At 41.8% G+C, this 24,913-nt stretch overlaps 1 protein-coding gene across 12 annotated transcripts in view; it reads left to right on the top strand.

Annotated features, from left to right (window-relative positions):
- KLHL31 (kelch like family member 31) overlaps positions 1 to 24,913 on the top strand; it is a 127,043-nt gene that overhangs the window by 17,109 nt on the left and 85,021 nt on the right. For 11 of the 12 annotated variants that reach the window (XR_005789795.1, XR_005789791.1, XR_005789785.1 and 8 more), the window contains one exon: positions 1,443 to 2,181. Coding sequence is in view for 1 of the 12 variants with exons in the window: in XM_040473779.1 (XP_040329713.1) it covers positions 1,443 to 2,175 (733 nt within the window). In the remaining 11 variants the exon portion in view is untranslated. Of the gene's footprint in view, positions 1 to 1,442; positions 4,123 to 24,913 lie in introns of those variants that run through there. The other variant, XM_040473779.1, reaches the window with a different exon arrangement.

Below are 24,913 nucleotides of genomic sequence, written 5' to 3'. Positions count from 1 at the left end.
TAGTAATTCACATTTTCTCATTTATAGTATGGCGCCCTTCCCAATACATTGTTTTCCTGAAAACGAACTAGGTACAAATGTAGTTTTTAACACTAGATGGTAAGAAAGATCACAATAATACAAAATTTATTTTAAGTGACTGTCACTGATGACTGTCAGATTTATAATTGGCAGATACAATGAGATCGTTAAACACATGACAGGTAATTAATTTTAAACATTTATTTGAGGACTGAATACCTTAGAAAATATCTACATTTTTGATGCATGTAGAAACAGTAAAAGTATAATATAGCCTTCAGAAAATGAAACTCAAATGCCATGTTATTTTTGTATATTTATAATAACAACTTTCATATATTTGAAATGTCAGAAAGTCATGCTTCTATCATGGTACAAGTACAAAGTCAAACAACTAATGAGCAAGATCTGAAAATTTATACAGCATATCATGAAAAAAATTCTTTATTATTTCATTATAAGTCTGTGTGTCATTTAAATGAATCCAAACAATTAACTGATTTTTGTCCTTTATAAGAGTGGTTAAGCTTTGATTTGGAGGTTAAATGTGACAAAAATGAAGGAACATCAAACTAATGGAAAGAATCTGTGTTTACAATACTTTGGAACTATGTAAACAGTTGAAACAGGTTTTCTATGACTGCTTATTTTCCTCCTGCTAATAACTCTTATTAGGATTCTAGCCACTGCTTTTGCAGTATTGATTTCAATGCCTTGTGGCATAATAACTGTAATATCCAACACTGAAAAAATATACCTCTAACCTAAAAAATCTTCCCTGCGCAGAGGTGCTAAAAAATAGAAAGGTATCAAAAATTAGGCATCTGTTGATGTTTTTGGATATGAGTTCCATTGATCTCATTCTAAACAGATGATAGAAGACTTGGTTGAGTGACTTAGCTTTACTGTTGAAATGGCCAGGACAGGTGTGTAAATGAGAAGGTATTGGTGAGAGATGGAGAAATCCAACTAGCCAACTCCTATCTTAAGCAGTGAGAATGAGCGAGGGATGGCTGGTGTCTGTAGATATGTGGAATTGACGTCAATGTGGCAGTGTTCCCTTTCTGCTTGCCACAAATACCCAGTTTGCACGGCCTCCCCTACATGCATAAATCTTCCCCATGATGGATATTTGAGTATGGAGGAAGAGGGACTGGAAGGTTGGGCTCTGTGGGGACTTCTCCAAGTGACAGCGGGTTTTATAAACGGGAGGAGGAGGAGTCACCAATGCCTACCTTGCCTTTTCCAAGTGTCACGCTCTTTTACTGGCTGACACAGAAACACCAGCCCCCAGGTGAGGGGCTGCGCTCTGTTGGTAGGGAAGCCTCCTTGCAGGAAGTGTCAACATTTCCATTTGTGGACTCACGTGGGTTCTCCAGCTGCCGCCAACAAGGCTGTCACACTTCCTCTGCCATTTTCAGATATGATCCCCGCTTCAACACCTGGATACACCTGGCCAGCATGAACCAGAAGCGAACGCACTTCAGCCTGAGCGTGTTCAACGGGCTCCTTTACGCCGTGGGCGGCCGCAATACCGAAGGCAGTCTGGCCTCGCTGGAATGCTACGTGCCCTCCACCAATCAGTGGCAGCCGAAGACGCCCCTGGAGGTGGCGCGCTGCTGCCACGCCAGCGCGGTCACCGACGGCCGGGTGCTGGTGACCGGCGGGTACATCGGCAGCGCGTACTCGCGCTCGGTGTGCGCGTACGACCCCGCCGGCGACTCGTGGCAGGAGCTGCCGGGCCTGAGCACGCCGCGGGGCTGGCACTGCGCGGTCACTCTGGGCGACAGGGTGTACGTGATGGGGGGTAGCCAGCTGGGGGCGCGCGGGGAGCGCGTGGACGTGCTGACCGTGGAGTGCTACAGCCCCGCGACTGGCCAATGGAGCTACGCGGCGCCGCTGCTGGTGGGCGTGAGCACGGCGGGCGCCTCGGCGCTGCACGGCCGCGCGTATCTCGTGGGGGGCTGGAACGAGGGCGAGAAGAAATACAAGAAGTGCATCCAGTGCTTCAGCCCAGAGCTCAACGAGTGGATGGAGGACGACGAGTTGCCCGAGGCCACCGTGGGCGTGTCCTGCTGCACCCTCTCGATGCCCAACAGCGTGACCCGGGAATCCCGAGCCAGCTCGGTGTCCTCCGTGCCAGTCAGTATCTGAACCCAGGTAGATGCGGGGACGCAGGAAGAACAAATAGGCGTTCGTGGGTAACCTTTGAGTTAGCGGAAAGGAAAATATATAACCTTTACTACAGTGGTTGTATCTTAAACTATATCGAGACCTATGTCTTGGTGGTTTTAAATTCCGGGTATGGCTTAATCTACCTCTGGGTCTGTTTTTTTTTTTGTTTTGTTTTGTTTTTTTCTTTCTTTTTTTATCTGTAAGCCACAAAGAAAAGAAACCACTCCTTTCACCGGCCGTTGGGTGGCAGGCAGAATTCACTGCAGGCAGTCTTCCACCAGGGCGTTTTCCCTTCATGCATAGCGGTTACACCCACATCTGAGAATTTTCTTTTACCCTTCAGTAGACGGGAAGCTTATTCGAGTAAGCAGTTTCATGTACAAAAGTTTATCTTCCTCTTTCTCTTTTTCTTTAGGAAGTTAAAAGCATTCATAGCTTTTATTTTAAAATGGAAATCCATCTATATCCATAAAGACTTAATTCTATATTTAAATGCAGTTTCTTTTTCTATACGTGACTGAGTAAAGAATATTGAAAGGCATCCCGTGACAAAGTCATAAAGCTTAAAACAACGTCTGACTGGAAAGTAACAGGGATTCCTCCCTGTAACTGTCACATTGATACCTTTGGTTTATCCCTTGTTCTCTTTTTCCTCTGTGCCTCAGTCTCCAGTGTAGTTGCTATCAAAAAACACTGCTCTCAAAGAAGAGAACCACTAGTCATTTAGTTTATGGTGTAAATTTAGATCATTTTGTTGTTTTTCCTACAAGTGTTTGCACTTCAACCTTCCTCCCCTATTAAAGGAATTGCAAGTATGATGGGAGCCTTACTCTGACCCTAAAAACTACACGGAGATGCAAACTTGACCCAATGTAAGCCCCAAGAAAGAACACCAAATAAAACTATGGCTGTAAGGATCATTAACTTAAAGCTTATGTAGCCCGAAGGTTATACAACTGGTAACAGTAATATGATTTCCCCCATTTTTTTTTTTTTTTTTTTTTTTTTTAATGGATGAGAATGAAGGGAACGTTTGGAATTCTTGGGTTTGGCAATAACATCCTGGTGGTAAATGTCATTGTTTTCCATTTCACAGCAATCCTCTTGATTTCTTAGTTAAAAATCTAACACATTTATCTCACATGGAAATATCAAAATAATATATGCCCATTCTGTTATAGATGTTTTCACTTCGTCTGCTCCAAATTAACTTTGCAAATTGAGGTGTATCCACTTGATATCATTTTCTTACATGTTTGCCAAGTTTTGGAGCAAGGGAATGATTGTAGTAAATGATACATATTTTCCTTTCTTATAATTTATCACTTTATTCTTTGATAGTTTCTTTGTTTTGGAGAAGTGGCCTATCAGTTATGGGTTATGTGCAATTAGGTTTTGAAAAATAAAACTATTTAAATGGTTAAACACGGGATACGTGGAAATGTAACTGGGTTCTCATTAATCCCATTTCTCCTACCTTGTGTAGATAGGTTATTGCTAGAGTTACAATATTTATATTTAAAACATTTTATTTGAACTGTGAAAAGTGGTTCATGTAGTACACTTTGTGGAACAATTTTATATCATTGCCCCTTATGAAAAGTTCAATTTCTGTGTATTTAATGGTAACACTTGGGTAAAGCCTACGACACTATAAGTTGAGAACAACGCATTGTTAATGTAAAAACACTGGGCTGTTTCCTCACCCCACACAGAACATTCAGAGCTTCTCCACGTACGGAGCAAACCTAAAGGTATCTGCTCCCTTGACTCTCTGTTCAGGCTGGAAAGTAAAGCTGTATAAGAAACTAGTTTATGGAGCAAGTTAAATCACTAAGCCCCTTAAGTTACCATTGTACAAACCACAGATAACCCTTGTCCTTGAAGCATCATTGGGAAAATAAACTTTTCATTTTTAATAAATTATTTTGGCCACAACCCACAATGCCTGTGTGAGGGTGACTATAACATCTTTTAGTTTGATATAAATGTATGTTCTTGTACAGTTGAGATGCCTGTAGTATATCACAAATTTTGAGAGGAAAAAAAGTGATTTCTTATGGATTATAGGTCATAAGTGGGCAAATAGACATAATTCCTGATGTGCACTAGTAGTGTCTCCCGTTGAGATCCTAGAAGTTCGGTGAAGTGGAGGGCCTATGGCTTGAAATGAAATGAGAATCAATCAGTTGTAACATTTTATCTTGGAAGAATGAGGAGAGATTGACACTAGAGGATTTTTCAGCAATCAGAGCTTGATGAGAGCTTGGTGCAGACACGGAAGTGGCTTTTTATTTTTTTTTATTTATTTTTTTTTTCAACGTTTATTTATTTTTGGGACAGAGAGAGACAGAGCATGAACAGGGGAGGGGCAGAGAGAGAGGGAGACACAGAATCGGAAACAGGCTCCAGGCTCTGAGCCATCAGCCCAGAGCCTGATGTGGGGCTCGAACTCACGGACCGCGAGATCGTGACCTGGCTGAAGTCGGACGCTTAACCGACTGCGCCACCCAGGCGCCCCGGAAGTGGCTTTTTAGAGATGAGACTGGAGACATGTTGGAGCTGGGTAAATCATTTGAAATTACCGTGTAATGTATTTTCTATGTTGTTTATTTGAAGACTGAGAAAACCCACGTGTCTGGGCGTACCAGGTTCCTGGGGACGTTGCTGCTCTCTCTTCTGTTTCAACAGTTAGGTCCATAAATAAAGACCAATATGAATTTAGGATCCTGGAATTTCTGACATAACAAATTGATAGGGAGCATGGAACATTAAGTGTTGGTGAAAGTGCTGTGTCCTGAAACATCCCTCACTGACAACTAAAAGACACGAAAGTATGTAGAATCAAACTAATGCGTGTCACTTTTTGCGCACGAGCGAAACGTACTCTTTAACCCTGCCATTGAAGCAGTTGCCCCTAGAACCGCGACGGTTTCTCCATGTTTCCCAACTGGAAAAGCACTTCATTTTCCATGTGTTTAAAGCATTCAATTATACTTTTGGTCTCAGGATCCAACCCTATACCTCCTTTTATTTTTCTGAAAGAAAAGGACGTGTTATTTTTGTAATGCCAACATTACATCCTGTGACTAAATAAAAGCATCAGTTCCGCCTACCAGAGCAATAGCAAGTTACCCAGTAGCTGAAATAAGAAGCTTTCTTTTTCTGAATGGGCCAGAGACCTGATGTGCGAGTCTCAAGGAAACAAGACTGTCATGTGGTCTGTCCGTTGTTAGCGTGCCACTGTCGTCCCTGATGCTCCAGTTGCTTTCGGTGTCATTGAATGAGTTTTGTGTTTTTCCCTGTTGTAAGACTGGTTATGAATAGAAGGTCAGTGATGGTACAGATTAATATAATTCTAAACAGTAATTAGACGGTAGCGGGGTGTTACGAGTGAAGAGGTGTAATTGAGGCAAGAAGGAAGTGAAAATGTACTGAATGGTTCTATGGTTAAGGCAACACAGCAATTATAGTAAGTGTATTTTACAAATATGCATGTAACTAGAGGCTTCCCTGGAAATATGTAAGTGTTAAAAGGTCAATTTTTTGCTGGTTATCTCGGCCAAATGCCTTCAGAATTTATCCAAGACACTAGATAAAAGAAACTAAAATCACTTCATTTAATTTTTTCCCTGAGTTACAAAGCAATAAGTTTATGTAATCTTCTCTGAATGATTCTTCTGAATTCTTTTCTGAACAAATGTTCTCTGAATGAGCTATATCCCCATCCCAGCCACGGATGAATATGTCTTCTAGCACAAGGCAGCATTATAAGGAATTATTTTTCAGTATGTCTCTTCATATCAGTAAAAACTGTAGCAAAATTTCCTCAATGCTCCTCCCATGGTAATTATGAGAACTAAAGAATCTAAAATATTAAAGATTTACCCTCCAGCACATTCAGAAGGTAAAAACCATTTAAATTTCCTTCCCAGAGACTTTGAGATGAAATGCTTGTCTTGGATACTCCTTTTAAAACAACTTTGTATCTAGTCAGCAAATTCTGGCAAAAAAAAAAAAAAATTCTTTGCTTGAAACATTCTGGTACCATATAAGGAACAACAAACTAAAATGTATGTGGTGTCTGTAACCTCATCACTACCAATAAAGCTGCATTCAGTAAGAGCTCAGTCAGTGATCCACGTGGACAGTTTTGTAGTGTCCTTTGTGTGATAACTGGGGTGTGTGGTTTCTTCCTCTAGTTAGTTTTCATGGTGACTCACTTCAGCAAAACACAACAAGAAAATGAAATGAGATGATTGAAGAGCTGTTTCAGCTGCTTGAGGACTGGTAAAGGAAAAATGTATTTTTATACATCGAGAGTGATTTGCTTTGTAGCTCAGACAAAAGCCTACGTTTGGTCTGTCTCAGCCCTGACCACTTAGAAGTCATAGATGAAGTGTGGTGGTTTCTAGTCTCGTTCCCACCCTGACCATAGCCAACCTGGCATGGACTCTGGTTCATCATCATTTGCATCGAAACTACATGTTAGGAAATGAAACTGTATTTTGTGCCAACAAACCCTCACAGCCTTACTCTTCCACCTCACCTTCCAAATGAGCAAATGAAATATAACCAACATAAGATGCTCAGTCTTTGATCTGGTTTAGTAGTTAAAGAATAACACTCAGTTGAGGCCATTAGTCATTTCTAGAAAATTCTAAATGGCAGCGATTACTTTTTCTTAAACTTCTCCAAGCTTTGTCACCATGAAAAGAGACTAGAACGGCCCCCAAACAGAAACAGCCTGGTGCCACATTCCCAGTTCTGAGCACACTGGCAGGTGCCCCAGAGTTTCCTTGACTTTTCTTTGAACTCCCACATTTATAACTCCAAGCTTCCCCACCGGTCTGCACTCCCTCCCCTGTCCACATACTAGTCCGTTTATCCAATTCTTAGCACACGTGAAATTATTTAAAGACACTAATTACATCTAAGGCACTCCAGTATGTATCAAAGGAATAACCATATTGCATACACTGCGTTTGCAAATTTGATAGACTAGAGACCGAAAGATATTCAAAACTACCTCTAGGCTTTCCCCTCACCGGGGTTGCAGGGGACGTGGATTAGGAAGTCCATTTCAGGAAAGGGACTTGAAGGAATCCAACCCACACCCTCTAGAAATACTCTTCTTGTCCCTTCTTGTCCTTTCTAGCTACATTCACAAGATGGTCTATGAATGTAAGTGTAGGATGCATTATTCCTTATGCCAGTGCCAATCTTCCACCCAGTTTCAGACCAGACATACTCCTTAAAGAGTGGTGAGGGGAGGCCCTTTTCCCCAACCTTTTGACAAATACAGTAGTCTCTGGTTAGCCTAAAGATCCTATATGTCTTCTTTTCTTATCCCTTTCAGAAAAGCACCTTTTAAAGTCAGTCTGACTCATCCTGGAGAAATTATTATTCAGATTTTGCCTTGATATTCAGTCACAGCTATGGAAGTGACTGCAACTTTCAAAAAAAGAAGACCTCTTAAAATTACGATTCATCTAGTGCAGATAAGGGTGATATATCAAAATGGAAGAAATGAGACCTTGATTATAGTGACAAACATTTCTCTTTACCTTACCTCCATCCCCACTGTTGCAACATGTACCCACAGGAGGGAAGTGTCCAGTGATATGAATGGAGGACTTACATCTTTTTATCTAGCTGTTTTTGCTTTCTGCTCACATTTAGGTTATCACTATAGACTCTACATTCAGAAATTCCTTTTCCATCTTGGAGACATCACTACCAACAATTAGGGGGGGAAACTGAGCAGGATCTGTTTTTGGTGGGCCAGGTATGGAAGTAACCTATGTCAATTCCACCTACAGCACTTTGGCCAGAACTAAGCATATGGCTGTACCTAGATACAAGGGAGCTGGAGAAACAGACTTCATGTGAGCCCAAGAGGAAGAAGAAAGGATCTCATACAGCGCTGTCTCTGCACATTGAAAGATTACATTTTGGAAACCACTGCTCTCATCTTCCTCCCTGTTGCCCAGGGAGCAAGGAGCTTCCCAGGCAAACTGCCTCCCCTCAACTTCTGGATGTGGTCACAGCACAACGGGTTCTCCTCTTTCCCTTTCCTGCCTCATAAGACTTGCACTCAGCTCCTCTATTGTATCTTGCCTTTTCCTTTCTGAAGAACAAGTCCAGATGACTCTTGCAGCCTTTTCTCAATTCAGGGCCCTGATAGGTCTACAGCATACATTACATGTATTCTGTAAGCCTTGAGAATTGGTATAAATCTGGCTCCCCCAAATCATCAAGGAAACCCATCCAATACCAGAATCACCCCCTCATCCCTCCCTCTTTGGGTCTCCCTGCCCCTCTACTTCTAGAATACTCTAAACTCTTCTTGATTTTACCTCTTCTAAAACAATATTGACTAGAAATCATACATCTGTGATTAAATTCCTCTTACTCCAGTCATACAAGGAAGTTCCCAATGCATGATTGTTTGGAGAGAATAGAACACATTGTGTAGAGTCTAAAAGAGGAAATACATGGATCTATTCTTAATAACCACAAGAAGAGAGGATTCCTTAATGAGAAAGGGAGAAAGAAAATGAAATGGCTATAATCTGACCCCCCAAGTCTTCTTCCCTAACCTTTATGCAACCTTTCCATTTAGTGTAGAGCTCCAAGCTGAGAATTGTTTTATTCTTATTTTTTTAAGGTTTATTTATTTACTTTTAAGAGAGAGAGAGAGAGCACAAGGAGGGGAAGGACAAAGAGAGAGGGAGACACAGAATCCAAAGCAGGCTCCAGGCCCTCCGCTGTCAGCACAGAGCCCGATGCGGGGCTTGAACCCATGAACTGTGCGATCATGACCTGAGCCAAAGGCTGACACTTAGCCCACTGAGCCACCCAGGTGCCCCCAAGAGTTTTATTCTATCACAATTTTGCATGTGGGTAACAAAGGAAATTCTGTATGCAGAAAGAATCCTTTCCTTGTTTAGCAGATATTCATTGAACATGACCATGTACCAAGCACGCTGTTGGAACACCATTGTGAAAAGGTGCTATGTTTCCCCCAGGGAAAGTGAAGAATTCCCATGGGACACTGCTACCTGAAGCATACTCATTTGGGCAGAGGCAACCCTACGAAGTACAATCATATTAACAGGCATTTACTTATTGCCAAGTTTCGTGCTCCTGAGGTCCTGTGCAGAAGAGAAAGATAAACGTAACTTAGAGCCTGGCCTCACAGAGCCTTTTAGAAGGGGTGAAAGGTGGAGTGCCTTGGTGGCTGAGTCGGTCAAGTGTCCAACTCTTGATTTCAGCTCAGGTTGTGGGATCCCAGGGTCATGAGATCAAGCCCCGCATTGGGCTCTGCGCTACGCGAATGTAGAGCCTGCTTAAGATTCTCTCTCTCCTTCTCCCAAAAAGAAAGAGAAGCAGAAGAAGGGAAAGAAGGAGAAGTAAAAGTTTTCTAATTGACTACATTTGGACAGTATTCTTTTATTTCCCAATCCCATACCCCTGATCCTGCTCTGTCTGTCTTTGTCCTGCTCTGTGCTCTCAGAGGCTGACCCCCAGGGACTACATCCTCCAGACTCAGACTCTTTGTTCCATAGGTTGTATTTACCCAGTGAGGCATCAGGAGGAGGTAGAGGGCAGAAGAGAGTGGTTGGGGCCTCTCTTTCCTGTCCTTCCGGGCTTCTGCACTGCACTCTGGCCACTGCTGCAACTCTCTGCAACTACTGCTTCTTCTGGGCGAGCCCCCCTCCCTGCCTCCACCTCTCACACACAACACGTCACAGCCCTGCAGCTCCTGGATATTTCCTTCCCAGTTTATGTACATTCCGCCACCCCTTTCAGAATACGTTCCTTCAAAGTGAGAACACTGTCTCCCCTGTTTACTGCTGTACCTCTAGTGTCCAGAACAATTCTTGGTGTACAGCCAGGGTATCAGTATTTTTTGTTGAGTGAATGGATGAATGAATGAATGAAATGATAAAACCATCATGACTTACTGCTTGCCAGATTCCTATTCTAACGATACTCACTTATTCAATCAGTAAATATTTACTGTGTATCTATGATACTCAAATCGCTTTCCCTTACCCCGGAAGAGGTGAGCACAAGTACCATACAAGACCATGAAAATAGGTCTTCTCTAAACGAATGGCAGCCAAGAGTTACATTGTCAAGAAACAGTACAGGTGGAAGGAATTATCCAGCCAAACCTTTACTGTACATTTCTGTTTTTTAAAAAATCTCTCAGGGGCACCTGGGTGGCTCAGTCGGTTAAGCGTCCGACTTCAGCTCAGGTCACGATCTCGCAGCTCGTGGGTTCACGCTCCAGGTCTCCTCTGTGTTGACAGCTCAGAGCCTGGAGCTGCTTTGGATTCTGTGTCTCCCTCTCTCTCTGCCCCTCCCCTACTTGTGCTCGCTCTCTCTCTCTCTCTCTCTCAAAAATAAATAAACATTAAAAAAAAGGAACATTTGTAAAAAAAATCTCAAAAGATTGATAATATTTATATAGTTATTTTACCATTAAACTTTCTAAAATCTCATTGCTTTCTCTCTATAATTGCCAAATCTTTAAAAGCAAATTAGGACTAGTTTCAGCATTTAGCTGGTAACTGTTTATTTAGTGTATTTAGTAATAAATATTTAGTGTCCATATTTAAACTGTTTATTCAATATAGTTATGTATAGACATATATACATTTGATGCAATACATATATTGGTATTTATGTATATGTCCATATTTATATACAGTCTATCAAATGATGTGCATATATATGTATATTTAGTAAGCACTAAACACCAGCTAAGGGCTGAAACTAATCCTATTATAAATATATATACATATGTGTGTGTGTGAGTGCGCATGTGTATATATATATGTATATATATATGTGTATGTATATATGTGAGTGCGCATGTGTATATATATATGTATATATATATATAGTTATACTGTTACAGACTGAATGTGTCCCCTGAAATTTATATGTTGAAACCATATATGATGACATTTGGAGGTGGGGCCTTTGGGAGGTACTTAGGTCATGAGGGTGGAGTCCCATGATGGGATCATTGTCCCCAGAGAAGAGGAAGAGTCAGCTCTCTCTGCCACGTGAGGATACAAATTAGAAGACGGCCATCTGTAAACCAGGAAGAGGGCCTTTGCCCAGAATCCAACCACACTGGTACCCTTATTTCAGATTTTCAACCTCCGGAACTGTGAGAAAAAAGAGTTGTTTAAGGCACCTGGTCTATGGTATTTTATTATGGTGGTCTCAGCCCACACAGACTAAAAGACAAAGATAGGGAGATAAAGAGAGACAGAGACATATCTGTATTTATATCTTATCATGTCACTACGTGCTTGCATCCTGAGATTTACAGCCGTTCTGACTCCAACACCTTACTTTACATGACAGCTAAATGAGTTCATAGGTAACGTTCAGTTCTATAAATACTTCTTGAGGGCAGCTGTGTTCGTGGTCACATGTAGGAACCTGAGAAGTTTGGAGCCTACCCATTGATGCCCAGAGGGCTTCTTCTGATTCAGGAATGAGAGATAAATAGAGGGACTCCTGGGAGCAGGGTCCCTGCAGCCCGAACCCCGGCACCTTTCAGAACCCCAGAGCAGCCTCCATCAGTGGTTCTGTCTTTCAAGTTTAAAGATACAGAGGGCAAGGCAGAGTCCTGAACAATGAACAGTAAGGCTCTAGGCCTGAGCACAGAGCCTGCTTTGGATCCTCTGCCCCTCCCCCCTCTGACCTCCCCCTGCTCATGCTCTCTCAAAATTAAATAAAACATTAAAAAAATAAATAAAAAGATAAAACGTTGCAAATTCCGCTGAGAGGGAGATCTGCCTGTCCTTCAGAGACACAACACGGAAGCACACTTCTGAAAGTGATGTGAGAGATGGGAGACTGACCCTGGGCAACCTTGGGAGCCATGCGCTAAAAGTGAGAAGGCCATTGGAAGAGAGTCTCCCTGTGGAATGCTTGCATTGAATGGGGACAAATTGGCTCCACCGAAAATCCCCAAAATACTAAGACATTGTCCATCTCAGTCCCACCTTGATTCCTCCTGAATTCTTCCAGTTGAAATCCAGCTCTGTAAGCTAGTACCTTTGGTGAAGCCCTCTGTCCTCTGCGGCCACCCGCAGCCTGCACTGACCAAACACAGAAGAGAGAGGAAGCCTTCAGGGGTGGTAACTCCCTGTGATGTCTGTAGGGAGATCAGGGCTCTGGGCTGCAGAAGGAAACTTTAAATCAGAAGAGTGAGCATCACCCAGGGCTGGGGGGATGTGAGTCCTCTGCTGCAGTGGGTGCCACCATTATGCCCTGACACACACAGCCTGGGTTCCGGCACAGCATGGCTGTGATGCCTCCTAGGTTTGCTGTAGGGATTTTGCTGTACGTTTGCAGGTGGAGCCTAGAGAGGCCAGTGCTCACAGGCTGGTCTTCTCTGGCTGCATCAGCCTTTTCCATAGCCGCCTCAGTGCACCATACAAATAATTTTTTTGTGCACTTACTCTCTGCTTGGGCAGAGCAAAGTTACAAACCCTGGCCTCCCCCTCTCCCAGTCCCACTAATGGTCTGTCCTGGATTGAGGCAGTTGTTTGGGTCAGAGGTGGCACACTTTACAGGGGCCTGTGCCAGTCATGTGGCTCAGAGGATACTAGCAACCAGAGGTGGCACTGTGGGACCCTTTGGAGCGACAGAGGGCCTGCTGACTGCCACAACAATGACTTCCCGGCAGTCCTGAGCAGCTGTGTTGTGCTCTGCCAGGCTTGTCGGAACACTGGAGACAATGCCCAGTTCTTTCTGGGTTTTCTCATGGTTTTGGCATTGGCTATTTATAGTAAAGAGCCCATGTTCTTTAAAGAGGGGGAAAAGAACTAGGCAAAAGATCATCTGTCCCAGGGTGGAAGAATATGGCAAAGTCAGGGAGAAGACTGGTCTGCTCACAAGACCAAGAAAGACTCAAGTCACCACCAGTGGAGGAGTCCTCCGATGGGCCAAGCACCATATTCGGCAGCCCTTGACTGAAAGCTGAGCAAGTTCATCTCTTCTCTAGAGGATACAGCAGACCTTCCTGACAGATCATAGAAAAGTGAGACACCTATGGGGCACCAGGGTGGCTCAGTTGGTAAAGCGTCTGACTCTTGATTTTGCCCCAGGTCATGATCTCATGATTTATAAGTTCAAGCCCCACATGGGGCTCCATGCTGACAGTGCAGAGCCTGCTTGGGATTCTCTCTCTCTCTCTCTCTCTCTCTCTCTCTCTCTCTCTCTCTGTCTCTCCTCCTCCCCGCTCTTGCTCTCTTTCTCTCTCAAAATAAATAAACTTAAAAAAAAAAACCTTAAAAGTGAGACACCCAAACTTTCATTTCATTTCATGGAATAATAAAGACTCGCCTTCAAGGATAGACACATGGTCACTTGCAGATGATTCAAAATCCCTCCAGTCCCTAGTAACTCACATCAAAATATGCCTTTATTTTTTTTTAAACCATCAGTGGTAAGATGTATTTGTTCTTTAGGTAAAGGAGAAAAGGACCAAGGTAAAAGCCATGTTGAAATTTACAAATATGACCCATTTAAAGAGGTTAGGAAAATCTCACAGCAAGAGCAGTCAAGCTTTTCTAATACAAGGATATGGCTTGCATAGAATATTTCCCATTAAATTACAACAATTACCCAGGCCCTAAAATTTGAGAAATAAAAAGATTTTAGGAAGTGCAGTTGATCCATGTTGATCCACAGAGGATGTGGATAATAGTCTTGGAAAATACAGGTAACAACTGAAGGTTAGGTAGTACAAATTTCCACTTTATTTACTTTTGTGTGTGTTTGTGTGTTGGGGAAAAGCAAGCTCATTTTATTTTATTTATTTTATTTTTATGGATTTTATTTTATTTTATTTTTTTAATTTACATCCAAGTTAGCATATAGTGCAACAATGATTTCAGGAGTAGATTCCTCAATGCCCCTTACCCATTTAGCCCATCCCCCCTCCCACATCCCCTCCAGTAACTCTCTCTTTGTTCTCCATATTTAAGAGTCTCTTATGTTTTGTCCCCCTCCCTGTTTTTATATTTTTGCTTCCTTCCCTTGTATTCATCTGTTCTGTGTCTTAAAGTCCTTATATGAGGGAAGTCATATATTTGACTTTCTCTAATTTTGGTTAGCATAATACCCTCCAGTTCCAACCACATAGTTGCAAATGGCAAGATTTCATTCTTTTTGATTGCCAAATAATACTCCATTGTATATATATATACCATATCTTCTTTATCCATTCATCCATCGGTGGACATTTGGGCTCTTTCCATACTTTGGCTACTGTCGATAGTGCTGTTATAAACATTGGGGTGCATGTGCCCCTTCGAACAGCATAACTGTATCCCTTGGTAAATACCTGTTAGTGCAATTGCTGGGTCATAGGGAAGTTCTGTTTTTAATTTTTTGAGGGACCTCCATGCTGCTTTCCAGAGTGATTGCACCAGTTTGCATTCCCACCAGCAGTGCAAAAGAGATCCTCTTTCTCCACATCCTCACCAACATCTGTTGTTGCCTGAGTTGTTAATGTTAGCCATTCCGATAGGTGTGAGGTGGTATCTCATTGTGGTTTTGATTTGTATTTCCCTGATGATGAGTGATGTTGAGCACTTTTTCATGTGTCAGTTGGCCATCTGGATGTCTTCTTTGGAGACGTGTCTATACATGTCTTTTGCCCATTTCTTTACTGGATTATTTGTTTTTTGGGTGTTGAGTTGGCTAAGTTTTCTATAGATTTTGGATACTACCCTTTATCTGATATGTCCTTTGCAAATATCTTCTCCCGTTCCATCGGTTGTCTTTTAGTTTTGCTGATTGTTTCCTTCACTGTGCAGAAAGTTTTTATTTTGATGAGGTCCCAGTAGTTCCTTTTTGCTTTGGTTTCCCTTGTCTCTGGAGACTTGTTGAGTAAGAAGTTGCTGCAGCTGAGGTCAAAAGAAGTTTTTGCCTGCTTTCTCCTCGAGAATTTTGATGGTTTCCTGTCTTACATTTAGGTCTTTCATCCATTTTGAGGTTATTTTTGTGTATGGTGTTAAGAAAGTGGTCCACATTCATTTTTCTGCATGTTGCTGTCCAGTTTTCCCAGCAGCACCACTTGCTGAAGAGACTGTCTTTATTCCATTGGATATTCGTTCCTGCTTAGTCAAAGATTAGTTGGCGATATGTTTGTGGGTCCATTTCTGGGTTCTCTATTCTGCTCCATTGATCTAAGTGTCTGTTTTTGTGCCAGTACCATATTGTCTTGATGATTACAGCTTTGTAATACAGCTTGAAGTCTGGGATTGTGATGCCCCAGCTTTGGTTTTCTTTTTCAATATTGCTTTGGCTATTTGGAGTCTTTTGTGGTTCTATCCAAATTTTAGGATTGTTTGTTCTAGCTCTGTGAAGAATGCTGGTGTTACTTTGATAGGGATTGCATTGAATATGTAGATTGCTTTGGGTAGTATCGACATTTTAACAATATTTGTTCTTCCTATCCAGGAGCATGGAATCTTTTTCCATTTTTTTATGTCTTCTTCAATTTCTTTCATAAGTTTTCTATAGTTTTCAATGTATAGATTTTTCACCTCTTTGGTTAGATTTATTCCTAAGTATTTTATGGTGTTTGGTGCAATTGTAAATGGGATTGATTCCTTGATTTCTCTTTCTGTTGCTTCATTGTTGGTATATAGGAATGCAACTGATTTCTGTGCATTGATTTTATATCCTGCAACTTTGCTGAATTCATGGATCAGTTCTGGCAGTTTTTTAGTGGAATCTTTTGGGTTTTCCATATAGAGCATCATGTCATCTGCAAAGTGAAAGTTTGACCTTCTCCTGGACGATTTGGATGCCTTTTATTTCTTTATGTTGTCTGATTGCTGAGGCTAAGACTTCCAATACTATGTTGAGTAACAGTGGTTAGAGTAGACATCCCTGTCTTGTTCCTGACCTTAGGGGGAAACTCTCAGTTTTTTCCCATTGAGAACAATATTAGTGTTGGGTCTTTTATATATGGCTTTTATGATCTTGAGGTATGATCTTTCTATCCCTACTTTCTTGAGGGCTTTTCTCAAGAAAGAATACTGTATTTTGTCAAATGCTTTCTCTGCATCTATTGAGAGGATCATATTGTTCTTGTCCTTTCTTTTATTGATGTGATCAATCACATTGATTGTTTTGTGGATATTGAACCAGCCTTGCATCCCAGGTATAAATCCCACTTGGTTGTGGTGGATAATTTTTTTAATGTATTGTTGAATCTGGCTGGCTAATACCTTGCTGAGGATTTTTGCATCCATGTTCATCAGGAAAATTGGTCTATAGTTCTCCCTTTTAGTGGGGTCTTTGACTGGTTTTGGAATCAAGGTAATGCTGGCTTCATAGAAAGAGTTTGGAAGTTTTCCTTCCATTTCTATTTTTTGGACAACTTCAGGAGAATAGGTGTTAACTCTTCCTTAAATGTTTGGTACAATTCTCCTGGAAAGCCATCTGGCCCTGGACTCTTGTTTTTGGGGGATATTTTTGATTACTAATTCGATTTCTTTACTGGTTATGGGTCTGTTCAAATTTTCTATTTCTTCCTGTTTCAGTTTTGGTAGTGTACATGTTTCTAAGAATTTGCCCATTTCTTCCAGATGGCCCATTTTATTGGTGTATAATTGCTGATAATATTCTTTTATTATTGTTTTTATTTCTGCTGTGTTTTTGTGATCTCTCCTCTTTCATTCTTGATTTTATTTGTTTAGGTCCTTTCCTTTTTCTTTTTGATCAAACTGGCTAGGGGTATATCAATTTTGTTAATTCTTTCAAAGAACCAGCTTCTGGTTTCATGGATCTGTTCTACTGGTTTTTGTGGGGTTTTTTTTGTTTGCTTGGTTTCATAGCATTAATTTCTGCTCTAATCTTTATTATTTCCTGTCTTCTGCTGGTTTGAGGTTTTATTTGCTGTTCTTTTTACAGCTTTTTAAGATGTAAGGTTAAGTTGTATATCTGAGATCTTTCTTCCTTCTTTAGGAAGGCCTGGATTGCTATATACTTTCCCCTTATGACCGCCTTTTCTGCTTCCCAGAGGTTTTGGGTTGTGGTGTTATCATTTTCATTGGCTTCCATGTACTTTTTAATTTCCTCTTCAACTTCTTGGTTATCACATTAATTCCTTAGTAGGATGTTCTGTAGTCTCCAAGTATTGGTTACCTTTCCAAATTTTTTCTTGTGGTTGATTTCGAGTTTCATAGCATTATGGTCTGAAAGTATGCATGGTATGATCTGGATCTTTTTGTACTTGTTGAGGGCTGATTTTTGTCCCAGTATGTTGTGTATTCTGGAGAATGTTCCATGTGCACTGGAGAAGAGTGTATATTCCACTGCTTTAGGATAAAATGTTCTGAATACATCTGTTAAGTCCATCCGGTCCAGTGTGTCATTCAAAGCCATTGTTTCCTTGTTGATTTTTCTGATTAGATAATCTGTACATTGCTATAAGTGGGGTGTTGAAGTCCCCTACTATTATGGTGTTATTATCAATGAGTTTCTTTGTTTGTGATTAACTGATTTATATATTTGGGTTCTACCACATTTGGAGCATAAATGTTTACAATTGTTAGGTCTTCCTGGGGGATAGACCCCTTAATTATGATATAATGCCCTTATTAATCTCTTGTTACAGTCTTTATTTTAAAGTCTAGATTGTCTGATAAAAGTATGGCTACTCCGGCTTTCTTTTGTCGACCATTAGTGTGATAGATGGTTCTGCATCCCCTTACTTTCAATCTGAATGTGTCTTTAGGTCTAAAGTGGGTTTCTTGTAAACAACATATAGATGGATCTTGTTTTCTTACCCATTCTGTTACCCTGTGTCTTTTGATTGGAACATTTAGTCCATTGACGTTTAGAGTGAGTACTGAAAGATATGAATTTATTGACATTATGTTGCTTGTAGAGATGGAGTTTCTGGTGGTGTTCTCTGGTACTTTCTAGTCTTTGTTGCTTTTGGTCTTTCTTTCTTTCTTTCTTTCCTCCTTTCTTTCTTTCTTTTTCATCTTTTCTCCCCTCAGAGAGTCCCCCTTAAAATTTTTTGCAGGACTGGTTTAGTGATTGTGAACTCCTTTAATTTTTGTTTTTCTGGGAAACTTTTTATCTCTCCTTCTATTTTGAATGACAGCCTTGCTGGGTAAAGAATTCTTGGCTGCATATCTTTCTGATTCAGTACACTGAATATATCCCACCACTCCTTTCTGGCCTGCCAAGTTTCTGTGGATAGGTCTGCTGCAAACCTGATCTGTCTTCCCTTGTAGGTTAAGGACTTTTTTCCCTTGCTGTGTTCATGATTCTCTCCTTGCCTGAGTATTTTGTGAATTTGAAGATGATATGCCTTGTTGATGGTTGATTTTTGTTGAATATAATGGGAGTCCTCTGTGCTTCCTGTATTTTGATGTCTTTGTCTTTCCCCAGGTTAGGAAAGTTTTCCCATATGATTTGCTCACATAACCCTTCTACCCCTTTTTCTCTCTCTTCACTTTCTGGGGCCCCTATGATTCTAATGGTGTTCCTTTTTAATGAATCACTGATTTCTCTAATTCTTTTTTTTTTTTTAATTTTTTTTCAACGTTTATTTATTTTTGGGACAGAGAGAGACAGAGCATGAACGGGGGAGGGGCAGAGAGAGAGGGAGACACAGAATCGGAAATGGGCTTCAGTCTCTGAGCCATCAGCCCAGAGCCCGACACGGGGCTCGAACTCACGGACCGCGAGATCGTGACCTGGCTGAAGTTGGACGCTTAACCGACTGCGCCACCCAGGCGCCCCTGATTTCTCTAATTCTTAAATCGTGTTCTTTTGCCTTAGTCTCCCTCTTTTTTTCTGCTTCATTATTCTCCATAAGTTTGTCCTCTATATGTCTGATTTTCTGCTCTGCCTCATCCATCTTTGCTGCCATGGCATCCATTCGAGATTGCAGCTCAGTTATAGCACTTTTTATTTCATCCTGACTAGCTTTTACTTCTTTTATCTCCACAGAAAAGGATTCTAATCTATTTTCAACTCTAGCTAGTATTCTTATTATCATGATTCTAAATTCTGGTTCAGACATTTTGCTTGTATATGTGTTGGTTAAGTCCCTGGCTTTCATTTCTTCCTGCTCTTTCTTTTGGGGTGAATTCCTTTGTTTCATCATTTTGAAGGAGAAAAGGAATTAATGAGGTAAAAAAATTAAAATTAAAAAAATTAAAATTAAAAAATTAAAAACAATGCACACATACACACACACACACACACACACACACACACAAATCAAATACATGATGCTAGATCCTAGGTATGTTTCCATCTAGTTGTTGAATGGGGCTTCATAGATTAGAAAAAAAAGGGGGAAGAAAAATTTTAAAAAGGAAATCATTTGAAAATTTGAAAAAAATGAATATACTGAAATAGAATAAAATGAAATGATGGAAGTAAAATAGAGTCTGAAAAAATTTACACAAAAGTAAAAAATATAGTGGAAAACATTAAAGAGAAATGTTTTTGATAAAAATTGAAAATAAAAATTTTTTTCTCTTTATGTATTCAAGAAAAAAACAAAAAAGAGAAAAAAGAAAAAGAAAATTGAACAGATGGACCAGTGAACAGACTGAAATACGATTTAAATTACTTCATTTTCCCCTAGAAGTCAAACTATGAAGCTCTTTATTGTCCATAAACTAAGCAGGCAGAGACTTGTGTTCCTGAGGAGCAAGGTTGGCCCAGTTGGGCGGGGCTTAGTGTAATGGCTCCATTCTCCACTAGATGGCGCTGCTTAGCTTACTGGGGTGGATGGTTGTGGTGCTTGTAGGTGTGTATGCACAGGCCGCAGGGTTGAAAATGGTGTTACCCAGCTACCCAGTCTCTAGTATTGGAACTCTGCTCACCGATCAGCAATCGCGCACCTGTCCTTTGTCTTTGGCTTCCTCCTACTTCCCGCTTTGACGCTGTCAGTGACCAAGCCCCAGGTAGCACCTCCCTCCCGAGTTTTGTCTCAGATGTGGCTGTGTTTCCCAGCCCCTCGCCTGTGAAGAACTGCAGCTTTGACCAGCTCAGACCTTCTGGGGAATCGTCTCACTGAGCAATGGCTGGGTGCCGGCTGCACCCAGGAACATTTGCATGATTGTGCTGCTGCCGGTGCCCAGAGACTGCAGCTGAGTGCCAGCCCGCCCCAGAAAAAGTTCACGCGATCGTGCAGCAGCAACATTTCAGGGATTATGGCAAATCACAACACACACCTGGTGCCAGGCTTCACCCTCAACGACCTTGTTCCAGCACTACTGGATGTGGTTGTTCTCCCAGGTCCACTGGGGCCTTTTCCTTTTGGGGGTGGGGGGCCACACAGACTCTACAGCTCCCAGCAAGGGAACCACCTCTCCACATGTGGCCCAAGGACCTGAGGACCTTGCTCTCTGCTCCTGGGGATTCACCCTTCCCACCAGAGCACCACCAGGTACCGAGCTGCAGAGCCTCAGACTCTGCACTCCCCCTGTTTATAGAGTCTTAATGGAATTTAAACCCTCTCCTTTCTCCTTTCTCCCTGTTTTGTTCAGTCCCCACAGCTGTTTCCACTTCTCCACTTTCTCTCCAGCTGCTTTTGGGGTGTGGTGCTTTTCCCGTACTCTCCTCCCATCTCTGTCCTCTCTCTGCAAGCAAAAACAGTTCCCTGCCCTCTGTGGCTTCTGTCTCCCCCAGTTCACCTCTCTGCACCAGGTACCTGCTGAGTTCTGTGGTTCAGGTTGTGCAGATTGTTGTGTTAATCCTCAAATCAGTTTTCTAGGTGTGCAGCATGGTTTAGTGTTGACCTGGCTGTATTTCATGGATGCGAGACACAAAAAAAACTTCCATGCTGTTTTGCCATCTTGGCTCCTGTCCCCACATCAAAAGTGTCTTTAAAGGTGGGGCGCCCTGGTGGCTTGGTCGGTTAAGCATCTGACTTCAGCTCAGGTCATGATCTCGGAGTTCATAAGTTCAAGCCCGGCATTGGGCTATCCACCATCAGCACAGCGCCCACTTTGGATCCTCTCCCTGGCCCCACCTCTCTCGCCTTCCCTCTCTCAAAAATAACTAAACATTTAAAAAAATGTCTTAAAGGAATCTCAGAAGAATGTAGAACAACTTCTGAGGAAAATAATGGATGGCTTGGATGAAAACGCTCATCCCAAGAGGTGATATGATAGATGAAAAGTAGGGGGAGAAATGCTTGAAAATTTAAGCCACGTGAATAAAACAGGCCATACAGGATAAAGGGGGCCCGTTGAAATCTCTGACTGAAACCGTGCTGGAGATGATCCACTTGCCTGCTCCATTTAGAGATGGCCACGTGGATGATGGCAGCTTGTAGAAAAAAGAGAACTGGACACGGCTGCCTAAATGGTCAGCCACAAGTCAATTTGAAGAAACTCATTGATGCCGCTAACTTAAATGTTTCCTTAGAAGATTTCAAGGAGAGAAACAAGGAATTTTAAAAGTTTTAAAAATAATATTGGGGTGCCTAGGTGGCTCAGTCTGTTAAGTGTCTGACTCTTGGTTTCAGCTCAGGTCATGATCTCGAGGTTTCATGGGTTCAAGCCCTTCATCGGGCTCTATGCTGACAGTATAGCACTTGCTCTCTCTGCCCCTCCCCCACTTGCACTGTCTCTGTCTCTCTCAAAAAATAAATACTGGGGCACCTGGGTGGCGCAGTCGGTTAAGCGTCCGACTTCAGCCAGGTCACGATCTCGCGGTCTGTGGGTTCGAGCCCCGCATCAGGCTCTGGGCTGATGGCTCAGAGCCTGGAGCCTGTTTCTGATTCTGTGTCTCCCTCTCTCTCTGCCCCTCCCCCGTTCATGTTCTGTCTCTCTCTGTCCCAAAAATAAATAAAAGTTGAAAAAAAAATTAAAAAAATAAATAAATAAATAAATACTTAAAAAAATTTTAAATTAAAAAAATTATAAAATTAAAAAAAGTTTTTTGAATAAAATCAAATGAAGAGCTTACAGGTCACAAAAAGTTTCTAATCCAAACAACCATCTTTAGTGGCTGAAAATTCACTGCCTGATGGGGAGATTTAAGAGCTTGCATTGAAACATCAAATACTGCCTGAACTGTATCAAGAACATATTATGAAACTTTGCAGAAAAACAGTCGAGGAGGTAATTTACCTTAGAAGTTGAGAAAAAAAAACTTGTTAAAATGTAGGAAAGCGTCAGCACTATAAACTGGAAACACAGCTCCCACCCAGAAGATGGCTGGAGACCTGGGGGAAGAATGGCAGTGCACAGCTTCCTTCTTTGCAAGCTGGACTGATTATCTCCTATGGGAAAAGAAGCTCAAGAAGGTTGGTTGCCAACTGAGAGAAAGCTCAACAAGCCAGGACCAGGAAATGGCCAAACACCCAAAAGTTGGCTGAAGCACAGTTTAAATTCTAGTTTTCCCACGGGGTCTTATGCGGGGCTGGTTAATGTCCACACCCACACCCAAATGTCTGGATCCTGTACGTATGTTCTGTTCCATGGCGAAAGGGGCTTTACAGATGTAATTAAGGCTATGACTCATGAGGTGAGGAGACGAGCCTGGATTAACCAAGTGGATCCAATCTAATCGCTTGAGACCTTAAAATGGGACTCCACTTCCAGCTGGAGTCAGAGATGCAGCAGCAGAGAAAGGAGCTTCCAAGTGTGAGAAGGATTGACTGCACTATTGCTGCCACTGAGGCATAGGTGTCCGCGTGCAGAGATTGAAGAGAAGCCTCTAGAAGCTACAGCCAGCCCCCAGCTGTCAGTTAGCGAGGAGATGAGGACCTCAGTCCTACAGCTGCGAAGCACTGGATTTTGCCAATAACAACCAGAATGAGCCTGGAATGAGCCTCTGCAGAAGAATGTGTCCTGTCGACACCTTGATGACAGCCTGTGAAACCTGGAGCTGAGAAACCAGCAAGCTAACCCACACTTGCAACCTGCAGAATAAAAGGCAATAAATGTGTGTTGCTTTAAGGCACTGAGTAGGGGTGATTTGTCCAGCAACAGTAGAAAACTAAAGCCCCTATTATTCAACAAGCAGCCCTGGGCACAGGCCCAAGAGAATTGGGGCATCCCCTGGGTCATCAGGTCCCCAGGGGAAAGGGAGGGTTAAGCTGTGATGTCTCTGGAATCCAGGGTCACATGCTGGTCTGATTCAACTTTCAAAGCCCCCGATCTCTGTGTATCCACAACAACCGAGTGATTTTCCTGCGTCCTCTCTCTTTAAACATCATTTTGAGGGACGCCTGGGTGGCTCAGTCAGTTAAGCGTCTGACTTCAGTTCAGGTCATGATCTCACATTTCGTGAGTTTGAGCCCCACATAGGACTCTGCGCTGTGCCACAGAGCCTACTTCATGCCCTCTCTCTCCCTCTATCTCTGCCTCCACCCTGCTCATGCTCTTCTCTCTCTCAAAAATAAATAAACATTAAAAAAATAAAGACTTTAGAAGTCATTTTGATACATCTCTTTTTAGTTCAACTACTATTACTTAATTGATGAAACATGTGCTATTAGTAAGGTCTGATAGAATGATAATTCCTAAGGTAGTGTTTTTCTAATACAGATGGTTGTTCTATAATTCTTGTACGTACATTGTTTCCACTTCAGTAGACCCTGTAGAATATTGATGATATATTGCATTTTTCTTCAAGAAAAAGGTCCATTATTACTTAAATTATCATTGAACCTTGACATGACCAAATGGAAACATTTAGAAGAGTAAAGACCATTTCTATACCCTCTGAGCTGCTACTAGAAATCAGTAAAAGTCCCCGGGTGCCTGGGTGGCTCAGTCGGTTAAGCGTCTGACTCTTGATTTCAGTACAGGTCATGATCTCATGGTTTGAGAGTTTGATCCCTGAGCTGGGCTCTGTGTTGGCGGTGTGGAGCCTGCTTGGGATTCTCTCTCCTTCTCTTTCTCTCTTTCTCTCTGCCCTTCCCTCACATATGTGTATGCTCTTTCTCTTTCAAAGTAAATAAATGAACATTAAAATTTTTTAGAAATCAGTAAAAGTATTACCTCAAAATGTTTTGACTGGTATTTAAAACAACACATACACACAGCCCCAAATGGCAGCATCATCCCTAGCTGAACTTAGTAATATTTTTATTATTAATTCATAGATTAGAGGATTTGATATTTTGTAGCCATTTCTTATTTTTCTATTTCTTTTTAACTTTATTTCATTTTTGATATTCCTTACTGTTCAAATATTTCTGAATTTTATGCAGTCGAAGTAAGTTTTTCCTTTTATGAAAAACATAAAGATCCTTCTTGGGCATTTATTACATCTAGCAACCTGCTGGGTACTGGAGACCCAAGATGGCTGGCCCTGTGTCACTGTCCCCGGGGGGTGGGGAGACAAGGGGAAGAGGTGGAGGGGACAGACATATAAACGAATTATTGTTGTATGACGCAGTACGTGTAATTACAGGGGCAGGTGGGCAGCCTCACGGGATTGCTGCAGGAGTGGCAGATTCTATCTGGAGGGGTTAAAGCAAGAGGGGCAAACTTGGAGCTGAATTTTTAAAAAGATTTAGAAATTCAGTGTCACTGTGGGTTATGTACTATGTGCAAGCAGCATTAGCAAGTCTGTGCTCTTGCCTGTCTTGAATTTTGCCAAGAAATTTAGCAAGGGTTGTCCCCAGAAAGCCTCTTCTATGGTCCTTGGAAAGTAGTCTAAACTGTGAGTC

Source organism: Herpailurus yagouaroundi, unplaced genomic scaffold, assembly GCF_014898765.1.
Source record: "Herpailurus yagouaroundi ecotype Mexico unplaced genomic scaffold, PumYag 139, whole genome shotgun sequence".
Classification (NCBI taxonomy): domain Eukaryota; kingdom Metazoa; phylum Chordata; class Mammalia; order Carnivora; family Felidae; genus Herpailurus; species Herpailurus yagouaroundi.
Note: the sequence above shows the minus strand (reverse complement) of the source record. Positions and strands in the feature narration are given on the sequence as shown.